The sequence below is a fragment of the Eublepharis macularius genome, chromosome 9 (genome assembly GCF_028583425.1).
Source record: "Eublepharis macularius isolate TG4126 chromosome 9, MPM_Emac_v1.0, whole genome shotgun sequence".
NCBI classification, from domain to species: Eukaryota; Metazoa; Chordata; class Lepidosauria; order Squamata; family Eublepharidae; genus Eublepharis; species Eublepharis macularius.
In genome coordinates, this window is record NC_072798.1 from 92045158 (window position 1) to 92072929 (window position 27772).

General features: G+C 42.9%; 1 protein-coding gene across 1 annotated transcript in view; it reads right to left on the reverse strand.

The window, feature by feature from the left end:
- Window positions 1-27772, reverse strand: part of TBC1D22A (TBC1 domain family member 22A) — a 159411-nt gene that overhangs the window by 67779 nt on the left and 63860 nt on the right. The window contains exons 9-10 of the mRNA XM_054988947.1: window positions 6283-6389; window positions 2522-2597 (exon numbers count right to left, since the gene is read on the reverse strand). Of these exons, the coding sequence (XP_054844922.1) occupies window positions 2522-2597; window positions 6283-6389 (183 nt within the window). The remainder of the gene's footprint in view (window positions 1-2521; window positions 2598-6282; window positions 6390-27772) is intronic.

Here is a 27772-nt window from a genome sequence, read left to right on the forward strand (position 1 = left end):
CTTTGAAATTGAAAGCTTAATCCACAGAGCTGGAAAACAATTCCCTTACAAGATGAAAAGAACAGGTTATTTTGAAGACCCTGTATTTATTATACTACATACGTAGCCCACTGCATTGACTGACTGGAAACCAATGGAGACGCAGAGCTGGAATTTATTGTAGTCATGGTATGAAGACAGAATTATCTTCATTTGCATCACTTTTTAAGTCAGGGATCCAATGACCCCTGACCCCCCAAATTTCCAGCAAAAGGTTAGATCCAAAGCTCTGCCAACAGAGTGAAGGTGGCACTTCCTTTCTTGCTGCGGTCCAGTGAGTCACCTTGAAATTCTGCTCTGGGAATTGGGGGGGGGGGGGGCGCGAGCAGGGTAATATCCAAACTAGTGTGAGTGGTAAAGGGGGGGGGGAGTTGCACTGGAAGAAGAATGAGTCAGCATAAATCGCCCTCCTCTCCTCTGCTAATGGAAGTGCCTTTCTGCTGAACGAATTACACCTTTGGATCCAACTCAAACTTTGTCAGCTTTTCAAAGTTTTCCAGTTCACAATCATTAGAAGACAGGAATTTTCGTGGAAGACTGAAAATCTACGGAGAACGTGGTCATGGTGGTCGGGTTATATAGAGATAGGAAAGAACGTGCATATGAAACTGTTTCAAACAACTTTGATGGGTTCATTTTTTTAAAAAACCTTCAGTACAGAGAAAACTTAAAGGCACATGTTTACACGTGTATGTGTTTTGTTTTTTTATATTTTAAAAAGCTTGTTTTAATGTTTTTGATTGTTCACCACCTGGGGACTCCATGATGAACAGAAAGGCAGTATAGGGATGTTTTAAATAAATGAATGAATGTAAAATAGAATTAGAGAAAGAGAAAATACTATAATGAGACGAGAAAGGCACATTCAGTGCTAGAAAAGGGTAGAGTTAAGTGCAATATCCTCTTTTTTTAAAAAACAACAGCACCTATACCTTCAAAGGTAGTTTGAGCTGCAGATATTAGCAGGTGAATACTTCTATCAGTTCTCTGAAAAGCACTTCCCTGCTGATTTATGCAGATCAAGCAGCTATTAAGGACACAAGGGCAAGACAGGCTGATTCCTCTTCTAGATAGTTGGACAACACTAGCGAGGTGGATGGGGACAGTCAGCAACTTAAGAGACATCCTTACAGTATCTTTTTTCAGATGGTCTCCTTTAGAACCTTGCTGTGCATCCTGTTTGTAAAGGTTTAGCCTTTGGATCATATTAAGCACTGGGATGGATCCAGCCGACATTTTCATTCAATCTCACCTAATTTCCCTCCTTCCTACAGCCTCTGTCCCACATGGCATTTGTCCATGCCAGTCTATGATCCTAAGAAATTCTTTTTTTGTGGTCAAAAATTCCTGTCCTGTTTCAACAATGGAAAAGGTGGTTGGGCCCGACCTAATATATGACCCCCATTTGATAATTACACGACATCTGAACACTACCCTTTAAAAGTATACTGGAACCCTGTGGCCCCTTAATGACTATCATCATTATTATAATATTTAAAAATCTACAGTCATCTTCTTAGCAATCTACAGTATCAACTTCTTAGCATCTTAAATGCAAGCAAACCAATATAAAAATGTGCTGTGTTAAGTGCTAGGGGCAACAAAGCTGACACTGCACATAATGAAAGATGGAGTTTATCTTCCCAAGAAGCTTACCCAGTATCAAGCTATTTAAGGAACAGCATTTCTTCCGCACGCACCCTCGTTGACAGGCCGTGTCACAAAAATATGCTCAGTTCTGCTCAACGTCATTTTGTTAATGCTCTGTTCGTTACTTTAACGAACTATCAAGAGAATATGTTTAGAATGGGCAAGCACTATCTCTCAAATTTCATTTAATTAAACTCCGCTCTAGAAACATGACAGTCAGCATTTCATGATGAGAATTGTTTTAAGGGTGAAGGTAGAAAAATGTTTCAGGCTGGCCCTGCTAAAACACAAGCAAGCATAATCTAAAATTACCCTCGCGCCCACTGTAATTTATCTCTAATGTTAAAGATGTTATTTCCAAAGTTGGTAATTAATTGGATTCCACAGAGAAATTATCCAGACAGCCCTGATAGCAAAACAAGGCGCAAAGGCACACACCATGATGCCAAAGGACAACGATAAACAATGGCTGTGCCTCTCCCAAATTAAGACAATCAGTGAACTTAATGCAAAATGAATGCTGGCTGCCTTTTGTATGTGGCCATTACTCTACGGCAAAGAGACTGGCGTTGAATTTTGATTACGTTGCCTTAATAAAAGTTAATGAAAGTGGCCCACGCTCTAGCAGCTTTCCTTTAAGGGACACGCTGCTAGGATCTCACAAAGGCCACTGTGCCACAGGTTGATAGGAGATGACACCTTGCCTGAGAAAGGCTGCATTCTGGTCAGGGCAGAGCACTGCCTTGGTACTGGCTGGGCAGCTTACAAAGCTTTTAACGAAGTGCTTTCAGACAAGCTGCATTTAGAGTCTCACTTCGCTTTTGAGACTTACCATCGATCCGGCTGACCAGTTCTTCCAACATTTTCACTTTCTTCTGAATACCAGGCTGAGCAAAGGTATAGTTGTCCTAAAGAGATACAATGGTAAAGCTTACACACTGAAACTCGGAAAAGGTCCTTTATGAACACTTTGCTGAAGAGTATCATTCAAAATACAGCTCCAACCTTCAGACTCTCTCACCCTTTGCAGGAAGAGCATAGGGTAACATAAGTGAGTTTTTGCAAGTTTAGCCATATTGTTGTTTAGAGAGAATCTCCGTATAGCAAGGGTTTCGACTGATCTATTTAGGTAAAATGTCTCTGTGTATCAGTAGCAAAAGAGAAAAAAATATACTTTCAGGTAGGCAGATGCTTTAGTCCGTAGTAAACGAACAAAAGGTGAGTCCAGTAGCACCAACAGGATTTCTCAGGGTCTTAAGATTCCATGAGTCAAAGCTCACTTCATCAGATACAAACAGGAAAGAAAATTGTGTATACCAAGAAAAACTGAACAGTCTTGCGGAGCTTTTGGAGACCAGAGCCCAATTCAAGTGTAGGAGGTTCTTACTAGGCAAGATATTTATTTATATAGTTATTTATTTATTTATGAATGAAGTTAGGGAGGGTATAGGCGATATGAGGATTTTGTGACAGAGTTAATGTGTCTCATAAATTGAGTACTGAATTGAAGAATACAAAAAGTATCATGCATTCACTGCTATACCTATGTTTGATTTTAAATGGGGAGCTGACAGTACACCACTTGAATTGTGGCGTCGCTTCCTTAAGGCCAGATGTTTAATAGAAATGTTTGATTAGCAGATAAGAGAAGAATGCTGTCAACAACACTGAAAGCTGAGAAATTCCCAAGAAAGCACCACTTACAAAAAGATCAATGCCCAGCTAGGGTAAAAAAACGAGAAAACCGCACTGAATTAACAATTGCCATCGCTTCCCTCCCACTGGCTCCACCTCCAGATTTATCCCCCTAGGAGTTCCTTGCATCCAGGAGCCAGTTAAATGGGCCTCAGGGTTCATAATGCAGAACTACGCTTTATTGACAGGAAGAAGAAGAAAAAAAGCTCCATTAAGAGCCTTCCTTCTTCAAACTCTTATGATTTTTCAAAATGTGTCAGTCTTGAGAACTTTACATCTGACAGGTTTAAACATTATGAAAAGCACTTTTATTTACAACAGAAGCAGCTGAATAATTGTGCTCCGGCAAAGAATAAATGCCTGCAAAGAAACTGATAGCTCTGGCGTTGAGGATGACTGTATGCCCCCCCTCTCCCCGAATAGATAGTAAATCCAGATTCTCATTTAAATGTTTCGGAATACAAAAACGTATGAGCCTCGCTGAAGCTTTAACTGCACAATCAACATATCACACCAAATTCTCATCTTAAATCCTTATCAAATTCAGCAGGGCATTTTTGTCACCTCTTCTGGCAAGCAGAAGCAGTTTTCAACAATGAGGAAAATTCTGAAAGGGATCATAAGGGGGGAAAAGGAGGAAATGTTTTAAGCAGTCACTGATGGAGAACAGCAGTTAGCTAAGACAGAAAGGTACACCCTGTAAATAACTTAATAAGACTGGCACTGAAGCTTAAGATAGCTACAATTTCTCTTCTCCCATAAGGTCCTAAAATAAGACCTACTTGCGCATGCGCTCATACATGCCAAAGAACTGTCAAACTCCATTTGTCTTTTAACTACACACAAAAAAATATTATTTCCTGCCCACTGCCGGCGTCAGGGTTTCTGGCGCCTGCAGCAACCCCACACACACGTGCAGTGCGCACGTGCCACGGACTGCATGATGATGTCATCACACAGCGCAAGCCGGGGGCATTCGCCAGCAGATGGCTGGGGTGGTGGACGGAGGCTGCTCCGCGCTCCACATGCTGCCCCAGCAGCGGCTTGTGGCTGCTGTGCCCAGCTGGGGGCGTGTGGCAGCGTCAGCGGCACAGGGCTGGCTGCAGCAGCTGCAGGCCAGCCACGCCTCCTCCCCCAACACTCCCTCCGGCGCCTCTCCGGTGCCCTCGCTCCCTGAGGCCACCGCCTACCTGGCCTCAATGGGTGTGCCGGCCCTGTCTGCCCTTCCACCCAGCTGTGGGCAGGCAGCTGCAAGCCAAGACCTCTAAATACAAGAGCAATCTTCAGGCAATAAGCCAATCGCAGGCAGTGGCTCAGTATGAAACTCAAGAGACTTTCTCCCGTGACTTGGTGAGGGGACAGAACCATCCACGGAAGGGATTCAAAACCCCTCCTATGTACCTTTTAACACAATATATTGTCAGGGGCAAACCTGAAGAGCAGCCAGTACATTAACACTCGCACCAAAAAGACACCAGAAAGCTGTCTCGGCCTGCCAATTGTCTGGGAACTGGTTTAACTGTTACTGCCATCAACCTACCCCAGGCAGGTAACTTCTCACATGAGCAGGCAGCTTGCATAAGCAGTGCTTTGTAAAGAAGAGGCCGCTTGTTCTGTGAGCAGTTAACTCCCAGCGTGTCTGGTCAATCCAGATGATAAGCCAGGAGCTCTGTGTACAGAGATCCCCCTGTTCTTAAAATTACTTAACAGGGGCCCAATTCAGTGTTCGAGGCAGTGTTCGAACACGGGGGCCCAATTCAGAATTGAACTGTGCACAAAGAAGGCAGAACAGTTGAAACCTTCCCTTCCATTACATCACTTTCACAACCCCAGGGAGCTGCCATTTGCCTCCTTGGGAAAAAAACATGTGTATGCTATCAGTACATATACATTTTCCTAATGGAGCAAATGGTGCCTTGAGACCATTTTAGTACACCTTTAACACCCTGCCCACCATACCACAGCCAAAAACCAAATCAGGCCCCTGTATGCCTGGCGAGTTTTAAAAAATTATTTATTTGTTAATATAGAAAATGTGCGTGCCGCCACTAAAAACCCTTCTTTGAGGCAGCTTACAAAATAAAATGCTACAATAAAATCACACATCCACAGTATTAAGAGAAGCCATAACACAAATAGCAGAAAACAGCATCCAACGCATAGCAGCTTAAGGTTATGTTCATAAGGCAGTCAAATCCTGCTTCATCTTTTACCTAACCAACTTATCCTACATTAACCATTACCAGTGCTCAAAAACAGATCAACCAATGGGACAACGGTTGAGCATGCTCGCCGCTGGGGCCAAACCAGCTCCAAAAGAGGAGTGGGCATGAGCTGGAGATGTGGGGAGGGAGGACTCGCTAAAGCAAAGGATAAGGTGTGTCCATCCGGCCTCACCCCACCCACTACCCAGCTTGGCTGGGCATTTCCTATTTGGGGTGGCCAGGGAGGCTTTCCCTCTCTCCTTTGGGGAGGTGGGGTCCTTTTCCAGGGCCATTACCCCCACTCCAATCTGCCCCTGCTCACTGGTAGTCATCCTGAACCAGCACTATAACTGCATGGGTTTTACTCCGAGCTTGGTTATCTATTGTGGTTTAAAGATATTGTTTTGCTTTACTGTCCTGCCAATGTTGATCAAATGCCTCGAACACTAAATCATGGGACAGGAAAACTTTTAAATCAGCAACAAAACAAGCATGATATATCTTGGGAAGAAAACTATACGTTTGCTTTTAAAAAGTAGTGACAGACGTTTAATTACTTTGCAATACGGTGAGATCTATTCCCAGTCACATGTATCCTTTTTTCCACAACATCCTTAATGCAGTCAACAGAACAATAATCAGCGCCCCCCCCCGCGCCCCCCAACCTGGTTCGAGGAGGGGAAAATCGATTTACCTGAATGCCATCAAGCAGTTTGCTCATGCACCAGAAACTGTCAGCTTCAATGTTCTGCAGGGCTTCGGCAGGCAGACTGGAAACATCAAAATTTTCCACTTCTTCTTCTGTTTGATAAAGGGAGAAAAGACATGTCAATGAAGGACACAAAACAAAAGGTTAACTCCACAAAGCTCGAGGATGAGGTAGGTAGACCTTTTCCACAAATGTCAAGTACGCATTTCCCCTCATCAAGTACTGAAAACATTACATAGTTGCATGTTATTTAATTTTCTCGAGTGTTAATTAATATTTGCTTTTGGTAATGAAGAAGCTGGATGATATCTGATCAGTTAATAGACAATTCCGTTTGTTCATGCACACCTGGTATCAGAAAGGCAGACGGGATATGAAATACACTAAACCCGCTGGAACAAGTTACTCAAGGATGACAAACAAAACTGAAAAGACAGGAATCCACAAAGATGAGGATGTTTCGAGTCTTTCTTCAAGAGCATCCAACACTGTCCTCTTGAAGAGTACTATTCATATGCCACGTTGGGACTGCAAGGGCACCTGAAATGGCAAACAGATGCTTGCCAGGTAAAAGAACACACGTATCGTTATAGTAAGTACACTACTTTGAACAAAGATGGAAACGTGGCAGGCGGAATTCTTTGTGCATCTTATGCAAGTACATACACATTAGTGCACAGTTGCCATTCCATAATTACATTGGCAACTTCATTCACATACCATGCTTTCTTCCTGGTATCTAACTATATACAACAGGCAGCATATTTAGTCCAAGCCTACCAGTTGATGATTAGAATATAAAAATATAACTCCCCAAACAAGCAGTATGCACGCATCAGGAAAGTGTAACTGTTCATGGCGCTTTTGTGAATGCTCCCCCCAGGGGACATTTTGTAGAAAAAGAGCTGGAGGAACTCATTAGCATAACTCATTAGCATATGCCACGGCCCTTGACATCACTGGAAATGTGTCATGAGCAGAACTCATTTGTATGTGCCACACCCCCTGACATCACCTAGCCTGGCTGTTTTGGACCCAATCCTGGCCATTCCGGGCCGAAATTGGGCCCAAAATGGTAAAAAGGGGCTGAAAATGGCCAAAAAGGGGCCCAAAATAGTCAGGATCGGGTCACTGCTGAGCAGGAGAGTGATCCACCACCTGTCAGAGGCCCGATCTGGGCTGTTTCAGCCCCAATCCAGGACAAAATGGGTCCAAAATGACCGAGAGTCAGGTGGCCAGGGCCACTTGACATGTGACCTCTTTGGGGAACTGCCAGAACTGTGTTCCTGCACGTTCCCCCTCGAAATGAAACCTGGCTCTCCCTCACTTTAGTATGCTCCGAATCTTTACGGAGCATACCGAAGCGAGCTAAATACCAGCAGCAGCTTGCCGCTTCGGGATTCTGGCAATTCTGGATTGGGGGGGTGCACACCCCTTGTCCCCAACTAAGGAAATGACCAACATAATTGCTCAAGCCTATTGATTTCAACAGGTTGCAGTGCACCTAGTTCTGTATTTAAGTGGATTGATAATCCTAAATCTGTCTTAATGTCAGAAGCAAAAAATAAAAATTAGTGTTTCAATTTTCACGCATGGAAACTAAGGCAATCACCAATTAAGTAAGCCTTCCTAAGCAACAACTTTATAGTACCTTTCAAAACAATTACTGCTTAGTAGTGCCAGAGGATTGAGTCTCAAGTCAGCAAAAGAGACAGGGATGGAACATGGACTGTTTTAGACTCTATGTAGCTTAATTCATGACTATGGTGTAAGAGCTTGTTATTCCATGCATCCATCCACATGTACTTTTACTTCCAACTGCAACGGGGCATTTTCTCTGGTTATTCCCATATGGATATAGAAAGGTAGCTGGTAATTAGAGACAGCGCTTCATCCAAAGGCTCCCAAGACCAAAAGTCTCTTCAAATCCATGGGAAAATTCCCTCTGCTCCACCCTCACCCATTTAAAGGCAAGGGCATAAATTCCCCAACCTTGATGGGAAAAGAGGAAGGAAAGCCCCTCTAGGTGTCCTCAACCACTCATTTTAATCCTTCGCTTGACTTGAAATCATACAGCAGAGGCATCTTGCTGCAAAGGATCACTTGCCAGGGCTTTTTTTTCCAGCTGGAACGCGGTGGAACGGAGTTCCGGAACCTTTTGAAAATGGTCACATGGCTGGTGGCCCCGCCCCCTGATCTCCAGACAGAGGGGAGTTTAGATGGCCCTCCGTGCCGCTCAGCGGCACGGAGGGCCATCTAAACTCCCCTCTGTCTGGAGATCAGGGGGCGGGGCTACCAGCCATGTGACCATTTTCTCTGAGGGCAAACCAGTAAGTTCCACCACCTCTTTTCCCAGAAAAAAAGTCCTGTCACTTATTATAATTTCAATCCAAACAAAAGGTATGCCGCATGTGTAGCTCTTGATGACTGAGCAGTGGTAGCAACCCGATGTCCTTTCGGATGGGCGTGGGCCAACCGGCATTAGGCAGGGTTAGATGGAGGGGCACCAGGCTGGCTATAGCAAGGCCTTGCTCCATGCTGAGGTTCTTGACAAGGCACATATGGCAAACAACATTGCTGCCCCCTCGAGATGCAATTACTGGAGAGGGTAGGCAGAGTCATCAGTACAGGATACATGGTGACCAATGACAGCGCAAACCTCAAGGCAGTAGCAGCACAAGTGGGTCTCAAGCGTGGCCCACAAACTTCGCCTCTTAGCGAAGGGGGTCTGGGTTCTCTTGAGGAACCTTCATAGGACGCTGCGACTGGCAAGTTCCAGTTTCTTTGCCACAGATGCTGGCACCTCATGAGTAATTTCTTGCGCAATATGAAAGCAAATCACCAACTGTGCCAAAAACAGGTTTTGGCAGACATGGCAGAGCATTGCATGATCAGTGATGTCACTTGCTTGTCCACTCTATGGGATGCTCGAACGTTTGTTGGAGCAGCAGGCTGCCCTCACACTATGGCTCTTGGAGAGTGACACTTGGAGGGGGAAGAATGTGTTCAGCCAAGACAAATGGCTGACTATCTCCTAGGCAGTGGAGGTTCTTAGGCCCTTTAAGGACTTCATCATCATGGTTTTGACCGATACAGTGGCCCTGGGTCTGGTCCAGATACTTCAGAGGAAAAAGGCCTCTTTCCTGGACCCAGATGCAGACAAGCAGACTTCATACTAGTAGTGCATGCACTTGTGAGACGGCTGCAATAGAACAAAACATCCCAGCTGCAACCATGTGCAACCTCCAGCTGCAACTCTGTGCAACCTATGCATCAACAGCACCTTTGCCAAGCGGGCTGGGAAGCTCACCATTTGAGAGATGAGCTCTCTTGGTGAGTGCAGAATTCACGGGCCAAGAGAGGCACCCTGCCACCAGAGAAGATGGAGGAGGGGACCAGGTCTGCTGTTTCCTGCACCACCCCTTCTCAGCATTCCCCCCCCATGGCCATCCCCAAGATGTCCCTGGAGACAGAGGCCATCTGGGGTGCACTTAGCCCCTCTGGTAATGCAAGGAGCTTGAGCCAGGATACAGTGGATGCAATAGTTAGGGACTAGCATGCAGAGGCCAGCGAGTTGTGTACCACCTGTCCTCTGAGCTACTGGGCCAAGGAAGAAGTGGTCTGGCCAGACCTGTCTCTCATAGCTCAGAAGTTTCTCTCATGTGCTCTGGCGAGTATGTAGAGCGAGTCTTCTCCCATTCAAGCAGAATTGTCATCATCGCATTCCATGGAGAGTTGAGCAGTTGGTCTTTCTGAAGGTCAACTTGGTGGTAGTGGAAAGTGCAGTCAAGTCATAGTCAACTTATGGCAATGCATGCTTTTGTTTTCAAGGCAAGAGACTAACAGAGGTGGTCTGCCATTGTCTGCCTCTGCACAGAGACGCTGATCTTTGTTAGAGGTCTCCCATTCAATTACAAACCAAGGCCGACCGGGCTTGGAATCCACGATGTTGCCCCAGTGTGTTTCTGCAGTGGAAATCAGCTTTGACCTTTTTTCCCATAGAAAAGTGGCTATGGGGTACCTTTTTCAGGGGCCCATAGAATTGGACCCTAGGGTTCAATTTTCCTGAAACTTGGGTCTTTAGACAAAGTCAGGAATAGGTTACCTGCAAATTTGGTGGGTCTGTTGAAAAATGCCCCCCTAGACTCTGGATAGTTTTCTCTATTGGGAATAATGGCTAGATAAATCTGGGGTTCTCTGATCTGTCCCACCCAGATCAGAGAATTCTTCCAAGATCTCAAGAATCCTGGATTTTTTTGGAATCCCTGAAACCCAGATTTGGATTTCCCAGATTGGTTTGTGTGTGTGTGTGTGTGTGTGTGTGTGCGCGCGCGTACGCACGCACGCTAGTCAGACCCTGTTTCTATGTTAATGCAGAGTGAAACAGGAGACACCATTAGAGGATTCAAATGCTTTGCCTGAGGTCTTCAAACAAAGTTGTTGCTGTGAATAAGGACACAACAGAATTTTATGTCCAGAATTTTACCTGGACATAAATCTGATTTAGCAGGTACAACCTTCAGCTGTCCAACTTGTTCCAGTGAGAATATATGAAAAAGCACCCCACGTTACGAAGACATAAAACAGGTTAGCAAGATATCAGCGGACTTAGCAACACCATTTGCATTGGGTGGCCACTGCTGGAGACAGGACGTTAAACCAGAAAGACCCGGGGCTTAGCCCGGCAGGGTTCCCATGCTGTGTTTATGAAGCCGATGAAGAATCAGTCCTGAAATGAGCAGGATGGGCCCTACCTTCCAGTCTGGATCTCATTAAAGAGCATCCTATCATTGTCATCAATCACTACATGGCACCATTCCAAACTACCAGCATTTCAACAACACAAAGACTAGGCAGTCACCATTTCTAACTATGCCAAAGAACAAACTGTACTTAATTTTCACTAAAGAGGAAAGAAAATATAAATTTTAGATGCTCTGAGATATTCCACACAGGAATATTTTAGAGCCAGTCTGATTTTATACCTGGCATATATTTCGTATGCATGATTAAAATTTGCAAACAATATTCTTCTGACCATAAAAACCTTGACAAACCTCAACAATTCGCACTCCTACAGAACAAAACCCTGAGTTTGTGCTGAATAGAATGTTACTTTCTGCTTTGCTTTCTGCTAATCATCTCAGTAAGTGTTGCCAACTTTGCTCCCAACAACACGGCTTCTGTGCCTCTAACATGTACATAACACAGGGTGGATAAAAATCAATGATTTTTTTAAAAAAATCAAAAAAATCGGATTTTTTTAATTTAAATCGGATTTTTTTGATTTAAATCAGATTTTTTTAAATAAAATGCTTTTTGAGGAAAATATATTACCACCCAAAGGTTATTCCATCATGAAATAAAGATTAGTTTTTAATTATGTAGAATAAGGCTGTATATGTTTAATTTTTTTGGTAAATAAATTCCATTAATCCATTCACAATGTCAATGCTCTTCTAGAGGTTTTTGTAAGATTATTGGGCAGTTTCTCTGCCTACAAGATATTATCACAGATGCTTGGTTTTGCAGTTCTCAAAACTGAATTTGTGTCAGCTCAGCAGAGATCACATGCCTCTTCTTCACAGCAAAAATGTTATAACATGAACAGAGTTGAGAAAAAGACCTTAATCCTATTGTTCTACAAACCTATGAAGACAGAATCAACCCCTCCAGTGCTAAGTTTCAAGAAGTTCAGTGAATAGAAACAATATTTTTTTGATTGTTTGGAGTGGAATAGATCTGCACAAGAAGAAACTAAGTGTGAGGAGGGAGGGGCAAGCAGTACAAAATGAAAGTGAAACTTTTTGAGCACAATACTGCACAAGTCTTTGGATCTTTTGTGTGTATGACCTGAGGTTTATCACATTCTTTCCTTGGAGGAAAAAAACTATAATGGCAGCAGGCCGTAAAAGAGACCCAGTTTGGGAATACTTTAATGAAGTTCTTTTACCTATCGGTAAGGCAGGCATCTACTTGCATATTAAAGTTACACCAGCAAGAATTAGTCTTTATGTAGAAAACTATGATTTAAATCAAGCCTTAATGACTAGTGATTTTAAATCGTGATTTAAATCATGATTTAAATCAGTTTGATTTAAATCAAATCCACCCTGACATAACAGGCAATAATCTACAGGTGAGACTTTTCAACTTGTGGCAAAGATATTCAGTGATAAGAAAAAGCTTCACCTTATCTGACTTGCTCACCTTATCTGACTTGCTATAAAGAAGCTGGGAACCCTAACTTGACTGAGTTACAAAGCTAGTATTGAACATTACAGAGAAAAAGGGAAGACGGATGGGGTGGGGTTACAAAATCAAACAATGATAAAATATTGCAAATCCAAAAAGGTTGGTTCTCACTTGTGGAGAACAATTACAGAAATTCATTCTTTATTTGTTGTTTGCCATTGGCCACCGGGGGCCTAAATGATTACATGCAGGATTGTGCCATACGTGCCTCTGAGGGTGGGTTGTGAAATTGGCAACCGCTGCTTTTAGGCTGCCAGTTTTGTTTATTCCTGTATTTTTAAACAGATGTGATCCTCTCTGAGCCTGCTTGCGGAGAGAGTGGACTACAAATTGAATTCATCATCATCATCATCGGCACCTTGAATATAATACACCAGACATAACAGTCGTGGAATATCGAAAAGTCTGGATAATCGACATTGCAATTCCTGGGGATGCCAGAGTCGAAGAAAAAGAACAAGAAAAAATGATTAAATATAGAGAGCTGGCAATAGAAACCACCCGACTATGGAAGAAGAATGCAACAGTAGTCCCCGTTGTCATCGGGGCACTTGGAACCATCTCAAAACACTTTGCAATTCATATGGAAAAAATGAAGCTTTCTGACATAACACCTACAGAACTGCAAAAGACGGCGCTACTTGGAACAGCGTACATATTACGGCGCTATCCGGTTGATACTTAGGTCTCCGGTGGAAACCTGTATCAGTTTAGCAAGGCCGATTAATAACATGTGACCTCTGCTTATTGTTGATTGTGTTTTGGATAGTTTTAATAATAATAATAATAATAATAATAATAATAATAATAATAATAATGGTCAGATAAAAACAGAGAATAAGGGAGCATTCTGAAAAAGAGTGCAGAGCTGTTATTATGGCAAGTACATGTATGATATAATCTTATTATCAAGCAGATCATCATAAGCAACACTTGAAAATTGGTGTCCACAAAGGGCTACAGCATAAAGTACCAAACAATATGCAGGTTTTTTTGAAAGGGGGGGGAAGTTAAGGGGATAACATGCATCTTTGTCAATATCTGGAAGGAGGGGGAAAGACACCAATGTACAAAAGTCTCCAATTACAATATCTCACAGCAACTTCTCTCATTTTCTTCCGTTTCCTATGGCAATTCTCATCTATGTAAGTGTAGAAGATGGCAAAATAGTTGCCTGAAGAAAAATGGCTGCGACATGAAGCAAGTGACGTGTTGATCCAAAGGCTGCCGCAAGCCTCCCTATTAGCTGCTGTTTACTCCTTCACAGCGTATTATCCTGCTCTCGTAAAAAGCCTCCTCCAAGCAAAGAAAAGTAATTCACTTAGAAAGGCTCTAACGAGATACATTTTCTGCAGGCGCCACGATGATATGAAAAGGGAATTAATTACAGTTTGTATCACATCGATGTAGTATTCTGACACCAAAGGGTCAGAAGACGACCAGTGAGTGACTTCGGGTTGGTTTCAAGAACTGTTAATGCATCCCTAAACAGCTTTAGTCGGAGGTGAAGTTCCACCAAGGTTTATGGGGCTTGTTCCGTGGTAAGTGCAGAAGGAATTGCCACTTCAATCATACCACTGAGTTGTGGCTTACTCACAGACCTCGCAAAACGGTCTTTCCATCAATATTCCAGCGTGGCCACAGTTACTGACAGATGGGAAAGATATATTCCACGTCTTGTTGCTGGAATAGACTGCTTTACAAAAGTGACTCTGGGGCTTAGTTATGTTTTATTAGCAAAGCATCTGCTTTGTTGAAGATTAAATACATGAGGCACAACTCAAAGCTCTGATTCAGCAGGAGCTTCTAATTCTTTTTCAAAGAACAATGTTCCACATGTTTATGAGGACAAATCTTTATCTCACATATGATCTCTCTCTCAAACACATATTTCAAAATAAGAAGGCGGCGACATACAATGAATTCAAAGACTTAATTTAAAAAAAAAGATTTTAGCTGTAGGTGTAACTTACAGGAGAATCAAAAATGTTCTCTCAAAGGCCCTGGACTAACACAACAGAGGTGTTATCTATCCATGGCAAATATCACCCAATTTGGCAACCAATCACCAATTAAAAATCAGCTAAAATGGATCTCCAGTACAGTTAACTACCATGTTTTTTCTCTGCCCCAAGTCTTTTAGAGGAGTTGTACACTCCATTTGGTGTTATCAAGACATCTGGTGGTTGAGAGTGCCGTCAAGTCATAGCTGACTTATGGCAACCCCAGGTGGGGTTTTCATGGCAAGAGACTAACAGAGGTGGCTTGCCATTGCCTGCCTCTGCAGCCCTGGTCCTTGTTGGAGGTCTCCCATCTAAATACTAACAAAGGGCAACCCTGCTTAGCTTCTGAGATCTGACAAGATCAGGCTCACCTGGGCTATTCAGGTCACGGCATCGAGACATCTGATCAACTAACTATTTTTATATTCCAAATGGAGTCTACTGTCATACTTCTTCCTTCTCAGAAGGCCAAAAAAGTAAGCTAGCTCCACCTGGCACCACTCTGCCTATTCAGATCTGCCTCATATTTCATTCAAGATGCAGACATGAGGCTTTAAGACACTCTCTCCCTTTTCATTTTTTTTAAAAGCATCTTAACTAATAAAAAGTTCCTGACAGCTCAAAAGCTTCAATATTATTCTGTATTTTTTTTTGGTTGGTCTTAATAAAAGCCTTTTATTGAAATGTATTACATAGCTTTTAAAATGTTTCTATCAAATGTTCTAAATAAACAAATTTTTACTAAATGTTAAACTCGGGGAGTGGTCCAATGATATAAGCTTTGAAAACATCCATTAGAGCTAGGGGTGTGCAATCTGGATCCAGGATTCGGGAAAAGGTCAGATTTTTGCTAATCTAGCTAAATCCAGCTTTCTTGATTCAAATCACAGAATCCGGGATCTGATCTGGAAATCTGGATCCAGACCCCAAGATAAATCCCAAGAAATCCAAGTAATGTGGCTTCAGTCTGTGGCTGGCTCCTTCCTCATCTTCTCTCCCTATTTTTCCAAGAGGGGAGGAGGGAGGGGGACTGAGTGGCCAATCCGTGCAGCCTAGCTCCTGTGAGTGACACTGGTTCAGTTAGGCTAAGTTGCACCAGTGCCCCTGCCTTCAGTTTGGTTTAATAGTAACAACAACATTTGTTTTATATACTGCCCTTCAGGACAATGCCATACTCAGAGCAGTTTGCAAAGTGCGTTATTATTATCCTCACGACAATCACCCTGTGAGGTGGGTGGAACTGAGAGAGCTCTGACAGACCCAAGGTCACCCAGCTGGCTTCAAGCGGAGGAGTGGAGAATCAAACTCGGCTCTCCAGATTAGAGTCCTGCCGCTCTTAACCACTACACTAAACTGGGTGGAATTCTCTGTTTTGACATGATTCTCTGGTTTCATGTCAGTCCCCTTGATTCACTTTGATTCTGGGGGAATTCCATCCATTCTTTGCTTCAGTTTTGTTCTGATGGGCTTCTGGAACTAGAATTCTTAACTGCTTGCATTAGTTCTATTAGATCTGTGAAGGTCATTCACGCATCCAAATAATGGATTCACATAGCCAGAGATGAACATTTTTTCAATACCCCATTTTGAGAGACTATAGTTTGCCCAATCCAGTCATAAACAAAAAAATTAAAAATTAAAAACCCCGTATGAAATGGAACGAACCTACAAACACTTTTTTAAAAGGTGAGTATTTCTTGTAATAAAGTCGCTGCAAAATATATGTAAGACAGGTGTTTTTTTAAAAAGTGGAGTTTATGTGCAACAAGCAGATTACCACATTTAGCCAAAAGCAACATCACTCTGAATGTAAGATGAGCCACCCTTTTTTAAAAGAAGTTTGTTACTCTGCATACATCCAAATAGCATGTGAATGTGAAATTACCCCCTTTCTCCTCATGGCGCACCAGGGGCATGAGGGGGGCACCAGTTTTGTTTAGACTAGATTTTATTTAAGCCAGATTTGTAGAAAGACCTGTAACATCATAATTTTTACAAATGTACCTTGAAACCCATTCTTTTTTAGCGGCTGACTCAGACTAAAATGCATGAACATTTTGAGCAGCTACTGCCGAACACAGCAGATTTCTCCTTCCCTCTCGCTAAGAATGCCTAGTGCTATGAAATGTATGACAGGATATCTTGCTTTGTGGTTTTCTCTACCCTCCCCCTCCCCCCAGCAGCAGTCAAGAAAGATGACCGGCGATGTGTGAAGTTGCAATGTGTGTCATGTTGCGGCCATTGTTCTACTAGGGAGAGAAAAAGATGGAAGAAGCTAAAGGGTCTGGCTTTCGGCAGCAGCAACCATCTTTTCAGTAACATCTAGTTCTGGCCTGAAAGGAAAGGCATGTCAAAAAATCCACGTACGTGCTCCTCTGATTCAACTCCCTAATTCATTCTAAAAATCCAACCTGTAAAGTATTTCCAAATTCGATGTGACTGAAGAATTTAAAAGAAGAGCAAAATGCCATTTCCAAGTTCATGATGCTGACTGACACAACAGGCTGTAAGAAGACATGGGGCAGCATGCAAACAAGAGAGGCAACCTGTGTTCAGGTGTCATTTACCCCAGCAGTGGATTTTCTTGACTAGAAGCAGATCCACTTTACAGCCAGTACTTCACTGACTGAAGCACCTTTGGATAAGTGAAAAGCTCTTTTAGTATGAACAATGAAATCAAAGCATCATAATTTGGATTTTAATTTTTCATAAGGAAACATGCAGCTTGCAACAGACTGCGTTTCATTAGCATAACCCAATTACACAGAAACTCATTATTCCAAAAGTCACTGTTAATACTGTTACTAGGATTATAAATATGTTTACAAGATTAGTGGCCGGGGGGGGGGGGGGGGAATCCGTCAAGAATTACATTTTGCTACTTTTCTCAATATTAAACTTTTGTAATCAATCTGTGCTAATTACTACTGAACGCAAGCTACAAACGACAATTCTGTGCGTTCAATTAAATACTACAAAGCTAACACTTTCATAGCCACAATTACTTATTTACTGTTTTTTCAAAACATCTTGGCTTCTTTCCAAACAGAATAATTAAGTATTCCCATTTGGGAAGAGTTCTTTACTACACGAGGTTCTGTAACCACTATTATATAAGCAACGTCCACTCTAATTAGAACCAGATCATAAAATATATGCTACTTTTCCTTTTACAGTTATTAGTCAATAATGCTAGAAGCATTGTCACAGAATCCATTAAATCTTGCTGAGTTTATGTGAGCGCTTCTAAAATTCTGATAAAAGGTAAGAGTGTGGCACCGTATCATGCTTGGGCCATTCTGGGTTCTTGTATATAATTTTGCCGGGACAGAAAACTGTTAGAGAATTAACCGTCTACATTTGCAGTAGAGGAAGAAGTATCCAAAACATTATGCTGATCAATGTGCACTCAACTCTGTTTATAACTAGAGATGGGCATGAACCAGGAAAATGGCAGTTCATGATGGTTCATCGCATTTCACAAACCACGAACTGGCATGAAATTGGCTGGATCACAAACCGGTTCGTTTGGTTCGTGAATATGTCACTTCCGGGGCAGCAGAAAGTCTGCAGAAAGCCCATTCCCCCGCGCCCTCTATTGCCTAGGAAATGGATTGATTAGCGCCAGGCTGTCCGCAGTGACGAACTGAAAAACAAATCAAACTGGCCTAAAAATCGTCACAGGTCATCAGAAATGCTCTCTGATGAATTGCCGGTTCGCAAACCAAAAACCGATCCGTGATGAACTTTGGTTTGTATTTTGGTTCATGCCCATCTCTATTTATAACCCAATTCAATCCTAAATTTGACTATGAGGGGCCAGTTTTTCTGGAAGCAGATTTGGCTGGTGAGCCAAAATTCATCTGAGAGACTCTTTACTTCTATGCTCAGAGTCTAAAGATTTCTAGTTCTCACTTTATGGTGCATGAAGTTTTTACAACCTGCTCCTTGAGCTTTGCAAACTAAGGGACCCATGGTTGTATAGGTCTGTTAACTGATTAGAATTTGAACTGATCTTCAAGGCTAAAAAAAAGCCTCAAAGTTCAAAGGGAAATGCAAACCAAGAATTTAATCTCACAATGTACACATTCGCTTCAGTCACTAGCTTTCACTACAGCACTATCAAAATGTCCCTGTGCTCAGCATTTTAAACTTGACAGGGTAATGCCAAATGCTTCATATCCTTTCATACCTTTAAAAATAGACTCCACAAAATGTCTACAGGCTTGGAAGTGTAAAAGACTTTAAAAAGTAAACGTGAGCCATATATTTGATCTTAATTCTACACAACACTGTGATTCTGTCTTTGTTCTACATGCGTTCAAAGGAAGAATTAGGAAATACTTAATTGATTTTTATTTTTAAAAATAGAACAGAATTGCTGTAAGATCAAGTTGGGTAAGGTTATCTGAGTCTAGCAAGCTTCTTGACCAGAAGGAAAAAGTACGTCATATTTATTTTTCCCTATAACTCTCCAAATGCTATTTAGAAGCTTCTCAGAACGCAGTAGGTTATTTAGATTTATCCAGCAGAGGTGAATATTACTCACAAAGGAGGTTTTTTTCCTGCACTTAACATTCAAAATATGGCTGCAGTTATACACCTTAAAAGGTTCTTTACATCATTTCCTAAAATATTATCTATAATTATGTGTCCATTAATAGGTGCAATGATTCAGCTGGAACTTGTGTTGTGCAATGGTTGTTTGATAATCAAATTAATTCAGAAAATGTTTCATGCCCACCTCTGAGAATAAGACCTCTCTAAAGAAATGTTCAGGATTCTATTATATCAAGGCATAGAAGGTATTTTGCCACCAAATTAAGCTTTTGTTGGCTGGTCTTATTTGTCAATTTTCTTTTTGCCATTAAAAACAGTTCTCTTATAAACTTAGTTTTTTCAAAATGCTTCTAATTGCTTAGTTTTTATCCATCCCCACTGCTCAGCTTTTTATACTAGTCTTCCATTCTGTTCTTATGCCGGCAAAAGGATTTTGATTATATTTTGTGGTAGCTGACCATCTGATACTGATGAGTGTAGGGTCTAAAGCAATTTGTTTTTAATATTGATGGTTTGTTGTTTTTATGGTTTTAGGGTACTATTTTCACTTGTAAGTTGCCTCAAACAAGTCTCTAGAGAGATGGCATATAACGTCCCTGTCATCCTGCCCAGGGGCTCCTTCTTCACCTGGGCGTTCCTTCATTCTCCAAAAAAACCCAAAGATTCTGGTTAATTGCACAGATTGCTAAGAAAGCCTTGGGTTCATCGCTGGTTTGGGGTTCAGCCAAGGGAGCCTTAAGAGCTATCTCTAGTCACGGCGCCCTTCCCATAGGGTAAGGCTGCTCTCCTGGCCAGGAATACTGCCTCCCTGATCCAGGGACGGGCCTGGTCCTTTCTGACCTCCAAGGCCTTTGGCTTCCTGGTCTTGCTAACCAGCTATCTCTGCCCCCACCCCCACCCACCCCGTGGCCTTTTATTTGCCTTCCTCCCACCAGGGTACTCCCCAGTTCTTTTAAGCCTACATATCAGTCGGCCTTTATTCCCAAGGAGGCTAATACAAGCAATCTCTGACCCTGCTTGCCCCCAGGCCCCAGTCCTGCTTTCCTCTCCTCCTGGTAGCTAAAGTGCAGCCTCACTTAGGAACACTCCCGAGCACCACTAGTTCTTACCCAAACTGGATGTCCAGGAGCAGCACTGCCACCTGACCCAGACTCAGAGGCCCCGCCTCCCTTCCAGAGCTCCTAGCCATCCAAAGGCCTGCCACAATCGTGTCTCGCTCACCCAACACAGCAGATAAAGCTGGGTGTGAGCGAGGGACCAGCCAGCAGGAAGCCAATTGCTGAAGGAAGCCTCCAAGATGGAGGGACCATCCAAGAACAAAGCAACCAAGCAGTCCAGGCAGGAGGGAACCAAGGGTGAGCAATGGCTGCAAGGATGGCTGGAGATGTCCCCTTGTGGAAGTTTGCTGGCCAGGTGAACTGCGTTGCCAGATCCCAGGGCAGTCAGTAAGCCCAGGCACAAGTCAGCCATGCCTCTCAGCCTCACAGTGGAAATAGGCAGCAGGGATCCCGCCCCCTTCAGCCAGCCAAGGACTGCGTGCAGCTTTGCTGGGCTCAGGAGCCAGAGCTCGGCTATGTCCTTCTTCTCCCAGCCCTCAGGCAGGGAATGGAGATGCAAAGGCAGGAAAGGGCCAAAGCTGAGCCACACCCCGTCTAGAGTCCTCAAGCCCGTGCAAGGCACAGAGGACAGGGAGGCACTCGGAAGGGGTAGGGTTTATCCTATGAAGGGCTATACCCTCTAGCCCTGGGAATGGCCAGCATTTTGAGGGCAGGGTTAGGAAGTTCAGGATGGGTATAAAAGGAGGGCTCAGCACCCTGGCTGGAAAGGAGACCAGAGGAGTTGCAGCACAGGTGAGGTGCATGAGAGGAGAGAGAGACACACACATGCCCAAGCAGCCTTCCAGGTAGGCGACGGAAGTTCTGGATGACATGACCCTACCCTGCCTTCCTTATCTGAGTCCTGAGGGAGTCCTGAGAGGGGGATGACAGGACAGCAGATGGCCAGTAGCCATGTGCCGAGACCCCTGCTGTAGGACACCGGGGTGCAACGGGGCCTAAATAAATAAATGTATCAAAGTTTCGCATCACTACAGACCACTCCAAAAGTTGCCTTGATGGACATTCAGCAATCCTGCATATTCACCAAATGTTATTAACTGGAAAAAAAATATAGCCAGTTAACGACATGACATCCCTTAAAATTAAGCAACAGCAAACACAAACATTTGTTTATACTGAGCTTCTTCTTATTTTCAAGATGCAATGTTTGTATTTTTTTTTTTAGTCTAGTAAACTAGCAGCTCAATAAGTGCAGCCATGGAAATGAATACAAATGCTATAAATGCTTAGAAAAACATCATCTACTTTTTGGTACTAGTTCTTCCATAATTAAATTCCATAGAGAGAGTAGACCACTTGCCAAAACAAGCTACAATCTTTTATCCTTAGACAGGAGCGGTGCAAGAAAATTCCAGTTTCAAGAGCAAAACAGCCCCTTTGCATCTGTATTCTAGAGAATAAAAAAGATAATTAATTATAACTATATAGAGACTGGGGGAGTTCGAGTGCTCATGCCAAAACTGAAGCATGCGGCTCCCTTTGGAGTACATCTCTCTCCTCATAATTACATTAATTGCAATTAGTTTTCTACCCTTTCATAATTCTTTACATGCTGGCACCTGAAAAATTCTTCTGGCACTGGCTCAACTCAATTTTGCTGCTGCCACCATTACTCACACACTTCTTTTCCATTTGTTCCCACAATATGCCATTGCTCCAATCTATGAATAGGAGGGAGGTGGAACTCATTGCAACAGATTTGGTTCTAGAATATTAATATTGCCATCATCATGGGAGAAAGTTATTTGAGGAAGCAACTTCAATAATGTATTTGTTCACCTTTCCATTTTCAAGCATGTCATTTAATGTAAAAACAGATCAATAAATATACTTATACAGAGCATGGTCTGGACTCGAGGAGAGTGAGGACTCCTCTGGAGGAGAGGAGCCTCGTTTAACCAGTCAGGACTCCTCAGGAGAAGAGGAGCTCCGTGTAGCCAGCCCTAGCCTGACTAAGAGCCGAAACAAACGAGACGAAATACCTAGATTCAACTCGTGTTCTCTTACCTCAAGGTTTGTCGGGAAGTGTAGGCGTCCTTTCAGCTTAAAGTTTAGCATTTACAGAGCAGCAGGGAGGGAAGTGTGGGCGTCCTTGCAGCTTAAAGTCTCCCAGTGCAGCCAGGCGTCGCTCTGCAGGGCCAGGTCAGGTGAGGGGAAGGGAAAATGCCGCGATGCACCCTGAGAGCGGGAGGAAAGGTGCCCCATGCCTGCACTTCCCTCCCTGCTGCTCTGTAAATGCTAAACTTTAAGCTGCAAGGACGCCTGCACTGTAAATGCTAAACTTTAAGCTGCAAGGACGCCTGCACTTCCCGACAAACCTTGAGGTAAGAGAACACGAGCTGAACCTAGGTATTTCATCACGTCTGTTTTGAGTCTCAGCAGAAGCCGGTGATCAGGAACAACAGCTGCTGGCTGATCAGAGTTCACAGCCAGCACCCTTCAGCCCCAATACCACAGGGGAAGCTCAGCCAGGGATGTCCAACGCCACAGGGGAAGCCCAGCCGGGGGCTTCCACTCCCCAAGGTTCACCCACACCTAAAGCCGCAGACAGAAGCAAAGGCTAGAGCTGCAGGAGAGACGATGCAGTGCCGCTGCTTGGGGCTTGTTTAAAGGGTATCAGCCCTTTAAACAAGCGGATGAAGCTAGGTTCAGGCAAGAGATGGAAGCTGGGCAGACGTCTCCCTTACCTCCAACTACAGTAACTTCTGATGTGAATTGCTTAGGGAAGATTCTCAGCTGGAACTGAGCCACATGCAATGAGACCTACCCAACGACTCTTGAATATCCTGCTTAAGGAAGACAGCTACATTTGAGACCTTTTCTATGATATTCTAGTTTTCAGAGTGTAGGAACTTCCGCAACACCTCTCCACATCCGAAGCGGCAGGGGTGAAGTCCCCTTACTAGTGCTGATGTTAGCAGAAGAAGCTAACAATGCATTCACATCCTGGAGCGCAGCAAAGATATTCCAGAGAATTTGTTCTTCTTATACTCTTCCCATCATCTTAAACACACAGTTGTTTCCAATTTCATATGCTAATTCAGCACCCCCTTCTCTCACACAAAGCTAACCACCCAAGGAATCACCCAGACTCTGCTAATTCTTAGAAATCAACAAGGAAATAAATGCAAAAACAAATGAGGCCACAGGTCCTTGCCCCCTGACCTACATTTGTATGCGTGCCTGTTTAGCTGGAGGAGATGCCAAGAATACAAATGAGTATTTCAGCACAAAGTAGTACAAAGCATTCTGTTTATACTACCAACATTGGCAGTAGTAATTAAGGCAAGTGAACACAAAAAAACGTATAGAAAAGAAAGACACTGGCAATCCCTTGTCTACCATCTCACTATTTGGGTGGAAACCTCAACAGTTAATGCCAAAAAATGGCACCTTTTGCCCATACTGATGAGCCTTAAACAGAAAGGAGCACCTTGAATACATTAAAATAGGAAAGTCGGCTATACTTTTTAAAAGATGAGAAGCCTGGGGGGGGGGGGGAATACCTTTCAGTTGACAAGTTCAATCCATTTATACACAACTGCATTATGCAATACCAGTAATTTAGTGTGTGAGCAGTAAATAGGCCCACAAAACACAGGCGGCGGCAGCAACCGTATTCATTATAATTTACTTAATTGGATTTTCTGAAAAGGAGGAGATCTGGCAACAAGGAGAAAAATTATATTTCTGGAATCAAGACCCTCCTGATTTTTCATCAACAAGACATTCCCAGCCTGATTAAGATGCGGTGAACACACAATATAAACTTTCCCCCCATTAGCAGCAGCATAATCTACAATAAGTCAAAAGCGAGGTAACAGTCAATTTGCTTATATGATTTTGCAAAACGCAAAGTTCTTCAAAACCTATTCAATTAGTGTTTCTATATTACATTGACTTGACCTTGCCATTTGACATTAATGAAAAAATATCATACTTGTTTTTCTCAAAACATACTACAGAATTAGGCGCTGAAAACTTAAGCATGAATGATGCAATGCTACAATTCGGTGGGGAGATGACCAAAACACAAAATAGCAAGCAGTACACTAACTTACATCCACACGAAGAATACTGTGTACAACTGTGGTCACAGATCCAGAGGAGTTAGCCATGTTAGTGCGTAGTAGCAAAATAGTTCTCTGAAGAAGAGAACTGTGGTTCTCAAAAGCTTATGCTACAGCAACATTGGTTAGTCTTAAAGGTGCTACTGCACTCTTTTCTATTTTGTGTACAACTGTGGACATTTCATCTCAGAAGAGAAACTAATATGGCATGTAAATATAGAAACAATGGCAATCGAAGTTGGCAGAGAGGTGGCTCCTTTCCACAGGCGCTTTTAAAGCTCCTTACAACAGTCTTTTTTTAAGCTATCACAAGATAGTGGCTGTGTGGCAACATCATATACTCAGCTTTCCTACAAGAGCATCTGTCATAAGTGCATCTGGAAACATTTCAAACTCAATGGGATACTCTACACAGAAGCACTAGCAGACGAACCTTTCGCAATGATCACATCAATACGGAAGGTCAGCCTTGGTACCCAGTCACTATTCATCCTACTCCTCACCCAGTCTAGAGGGAGCATACATCCAGAGACACTCGGCATGTAGCGGAACTCGAGCCTTTCAAATCTTCTTCTGGGTCAACCCTGCAGTTATGCCAAGTTTTGGAAGATAATCAACAAAATTCCGTTCTGCTTTCAACTACCTGCAAAGGCCAGCTTGTGATCAAAGAGGGGCCCTTGTCCATCTCTCCTTTTGTTATGGCGAAGGCACATGTATCAGAAATATGGCCACCCCATCAATGGATTCTAGTTATTTGAAATTTCAAAAGGTCACTTAGATGTAGTCCGCTGAGAAGTTGGACCGAGAGTAGTTTCCCCATACATATCTTTTTCTAGTCATCCCTTGTGTGCATCTATCATAATACAAGACTTCAAGTTAACATAAAACCAGCCATAACTCCCATCTTATGTTCTGCAATTCTCAGTTAATCGCAGTATGTTTTGATACATTTGCACCAGCATCAGTGAAACTACTGCAACTTAAATATAATGAAAATGTGATGCAACGATATATTAATAATGCCTTGTCTTATCAGTTTCACTTTACCAGTGAAAGCATCAGGTCTTTTTTGTGCAAGCATCAGGTCTTTTTTTAGGACCTTGGAGATATTTGGCTTTATTTTTCATTCTTTTGGGCATATGACTGCTGTTTTGTCTTTATTGTGATTTTAGCTCTGCTTTATTATTTTTAACTGATATATTAAAGTGCCACTGGACTTCTGGTTTAATAGATTAATTTCCCGCTAGAACTTAGTGATGTGTTACAGACCTAGTTAATGAGTAAGTGGGGTAGAAATGGGTTGGCTGGGTTGCTGGTGAGCACTGAAGACGGCCTGGGATTGAGCGGTTGTGATTGGTACATGTATGGCCTTTGGAATGACGGTTGATATGTAAGCTTCGAAAAACACCTGGGCTGGAAAGGAAGAGCAGGTGGAGCAGTCAGCCCACAGATTTCGCAGGTTTTTGTTCTTGCACATCCTATCCAGCTTTTATCACCTTTGTCAGGGACTTCTGATCTTCTGGTAGAGTGTCCGTGTGCTGCTGCATGTGTTCCTGTAGGAACATTTGGCACCTATTCATGATAGCCATGTAATCAGCTACCTTGAAGGCTATAGCACCCAAGGAATATATTTTTCTTCATAAATCATCTAGGCTGGCTTTAACTAAATGTCAGATGTCATGTCAAGGAGCCCCTGAAACACAGGGAAATCAACAGGCCCAGCATCATTATTGTAGAGAACCTTCAAAATCAGATCCAAGGGCTTCGGATCCAAACATGTAACATCTAACTCCAATGACTTCGCCATTCTCACAAACCATTTAGAATACAACTTCAAGTCATCAGATGGAGATACTGGGTGACGGTCTGCCACCATCTTATCTGGGGATGGATCCAAAAAGATATGAGAACTGTGGTCTGGTCTAAAAGGTGCCTTTTCCTCTCTGGAATCAGATGCCAGATTGAGATCTAGTTCTGTATATGGAAATGAGGTCACTGTGAATGGGAGAGGCATAGCTGCAGAACTACAGGTTGTAATAAAACATTCCAGTGGTTGGATCTGGAATGGCACAAACTAGTTTGCACGTGGGCAGAACAGCTCAGTTCCACTCCCTTTGACCCAGCGGTGGTGGGGGTAAAGGCAGGGTTATACTACCACTAGGTCATAAGCACACTGATTTTTTTAAAAACGTAGCATTTAGAAAAGATGGCCTTTCCAAAAGCTATTTGCCTTATTAAAATTTTTACCTCCAACAGAACATCTTGGTATACTTGTGTCTTATTTAACTTCAACAGGCATTGTACATGCTCATCTTTTCATAAATCTGCCAAGACTGGATCTGCTTTTCTCTTTCATAAGACAAGGAAATCAGTCCCAGCTCAAACTATCCTTCAACATTGTTGTGTGCTCGATTGAACAGCCACAAAAGCAAGCTGCGTCCCTGCAAGAGCTGGGTTTTCAGGCAATCCTCACACATGCTACAGATCAGATGCACTGGAAAGCAGAACATTCTGCTAGAAGCGTATGAAATTACTCTCACTGGCAGCACAAACCGTATTTGGACACTGAGCACAGTGTTTCAGGACATAAAGTATCTGGTTTAGATTCTAAATTCGGCACATACTGGATGGGTCGGTTATAGACTTGGCCATTTGACCAACCAACGATGGATTTGGTCTATTGACTAGTCAAATACTGTTAAATATGTTTAGTATTTACTTGAACAACCCAACTTTTTTTATCAGTGGGTTTAACATCTGTGTAAGCAGCACAGCTTATCACGAAGCTATGGCGTTAATTTTTAAAAATGCAATGCTGATAACTTTAACAATGCCTCTGTAGGAATACCACAGGGGCCTAAAGGCTGTTTGCTTCTGTAACGTTCTACCACAGCCAAATAAACTGGCAGAAGCATCAGCAGTTAGTCCGCTAAGCTGCCTCCTTTTCTGTCCTGCCGCATCTACTTCAAGTTTCAACCAAAGCAGCAACATAGGACAGACTCAGCAAGATGCTACTATTTAGATCTTTTCCATATATGTTGTTATTCTGAACCGTTTCCGTTTGCTTGTTTTCCGTGCTGGTATGGATCTTTGTTTCTTGTACACACTATGCATATGAACAATATATGTAATTCATGTGTGCATTGCCAATTTACTGACACATTGGAATCAGTACAACGCTTGCATTTTATAGGAAGCATTTGCTGCACGGAAACAGAAAATGATAGGAAAATAGTTCCTTTCACAATAATACACATATAGATCAGATGCTTCTTATACATAACAACAACAACGTTCAATTTATATACCGCCCTTCAGGACAACTTAATGCCCACTCAGAGTGGTTTACAAAGTATGTTACTATTATCCCCACAACAAAACACCCTGTGAGGTGGGTGGGGCTGAGAGAGCTCCAGAGAGCCGTGACTAGCCCAAGGTCACCCAGCTGGCTTCAAGCGGAGGAGCGGGG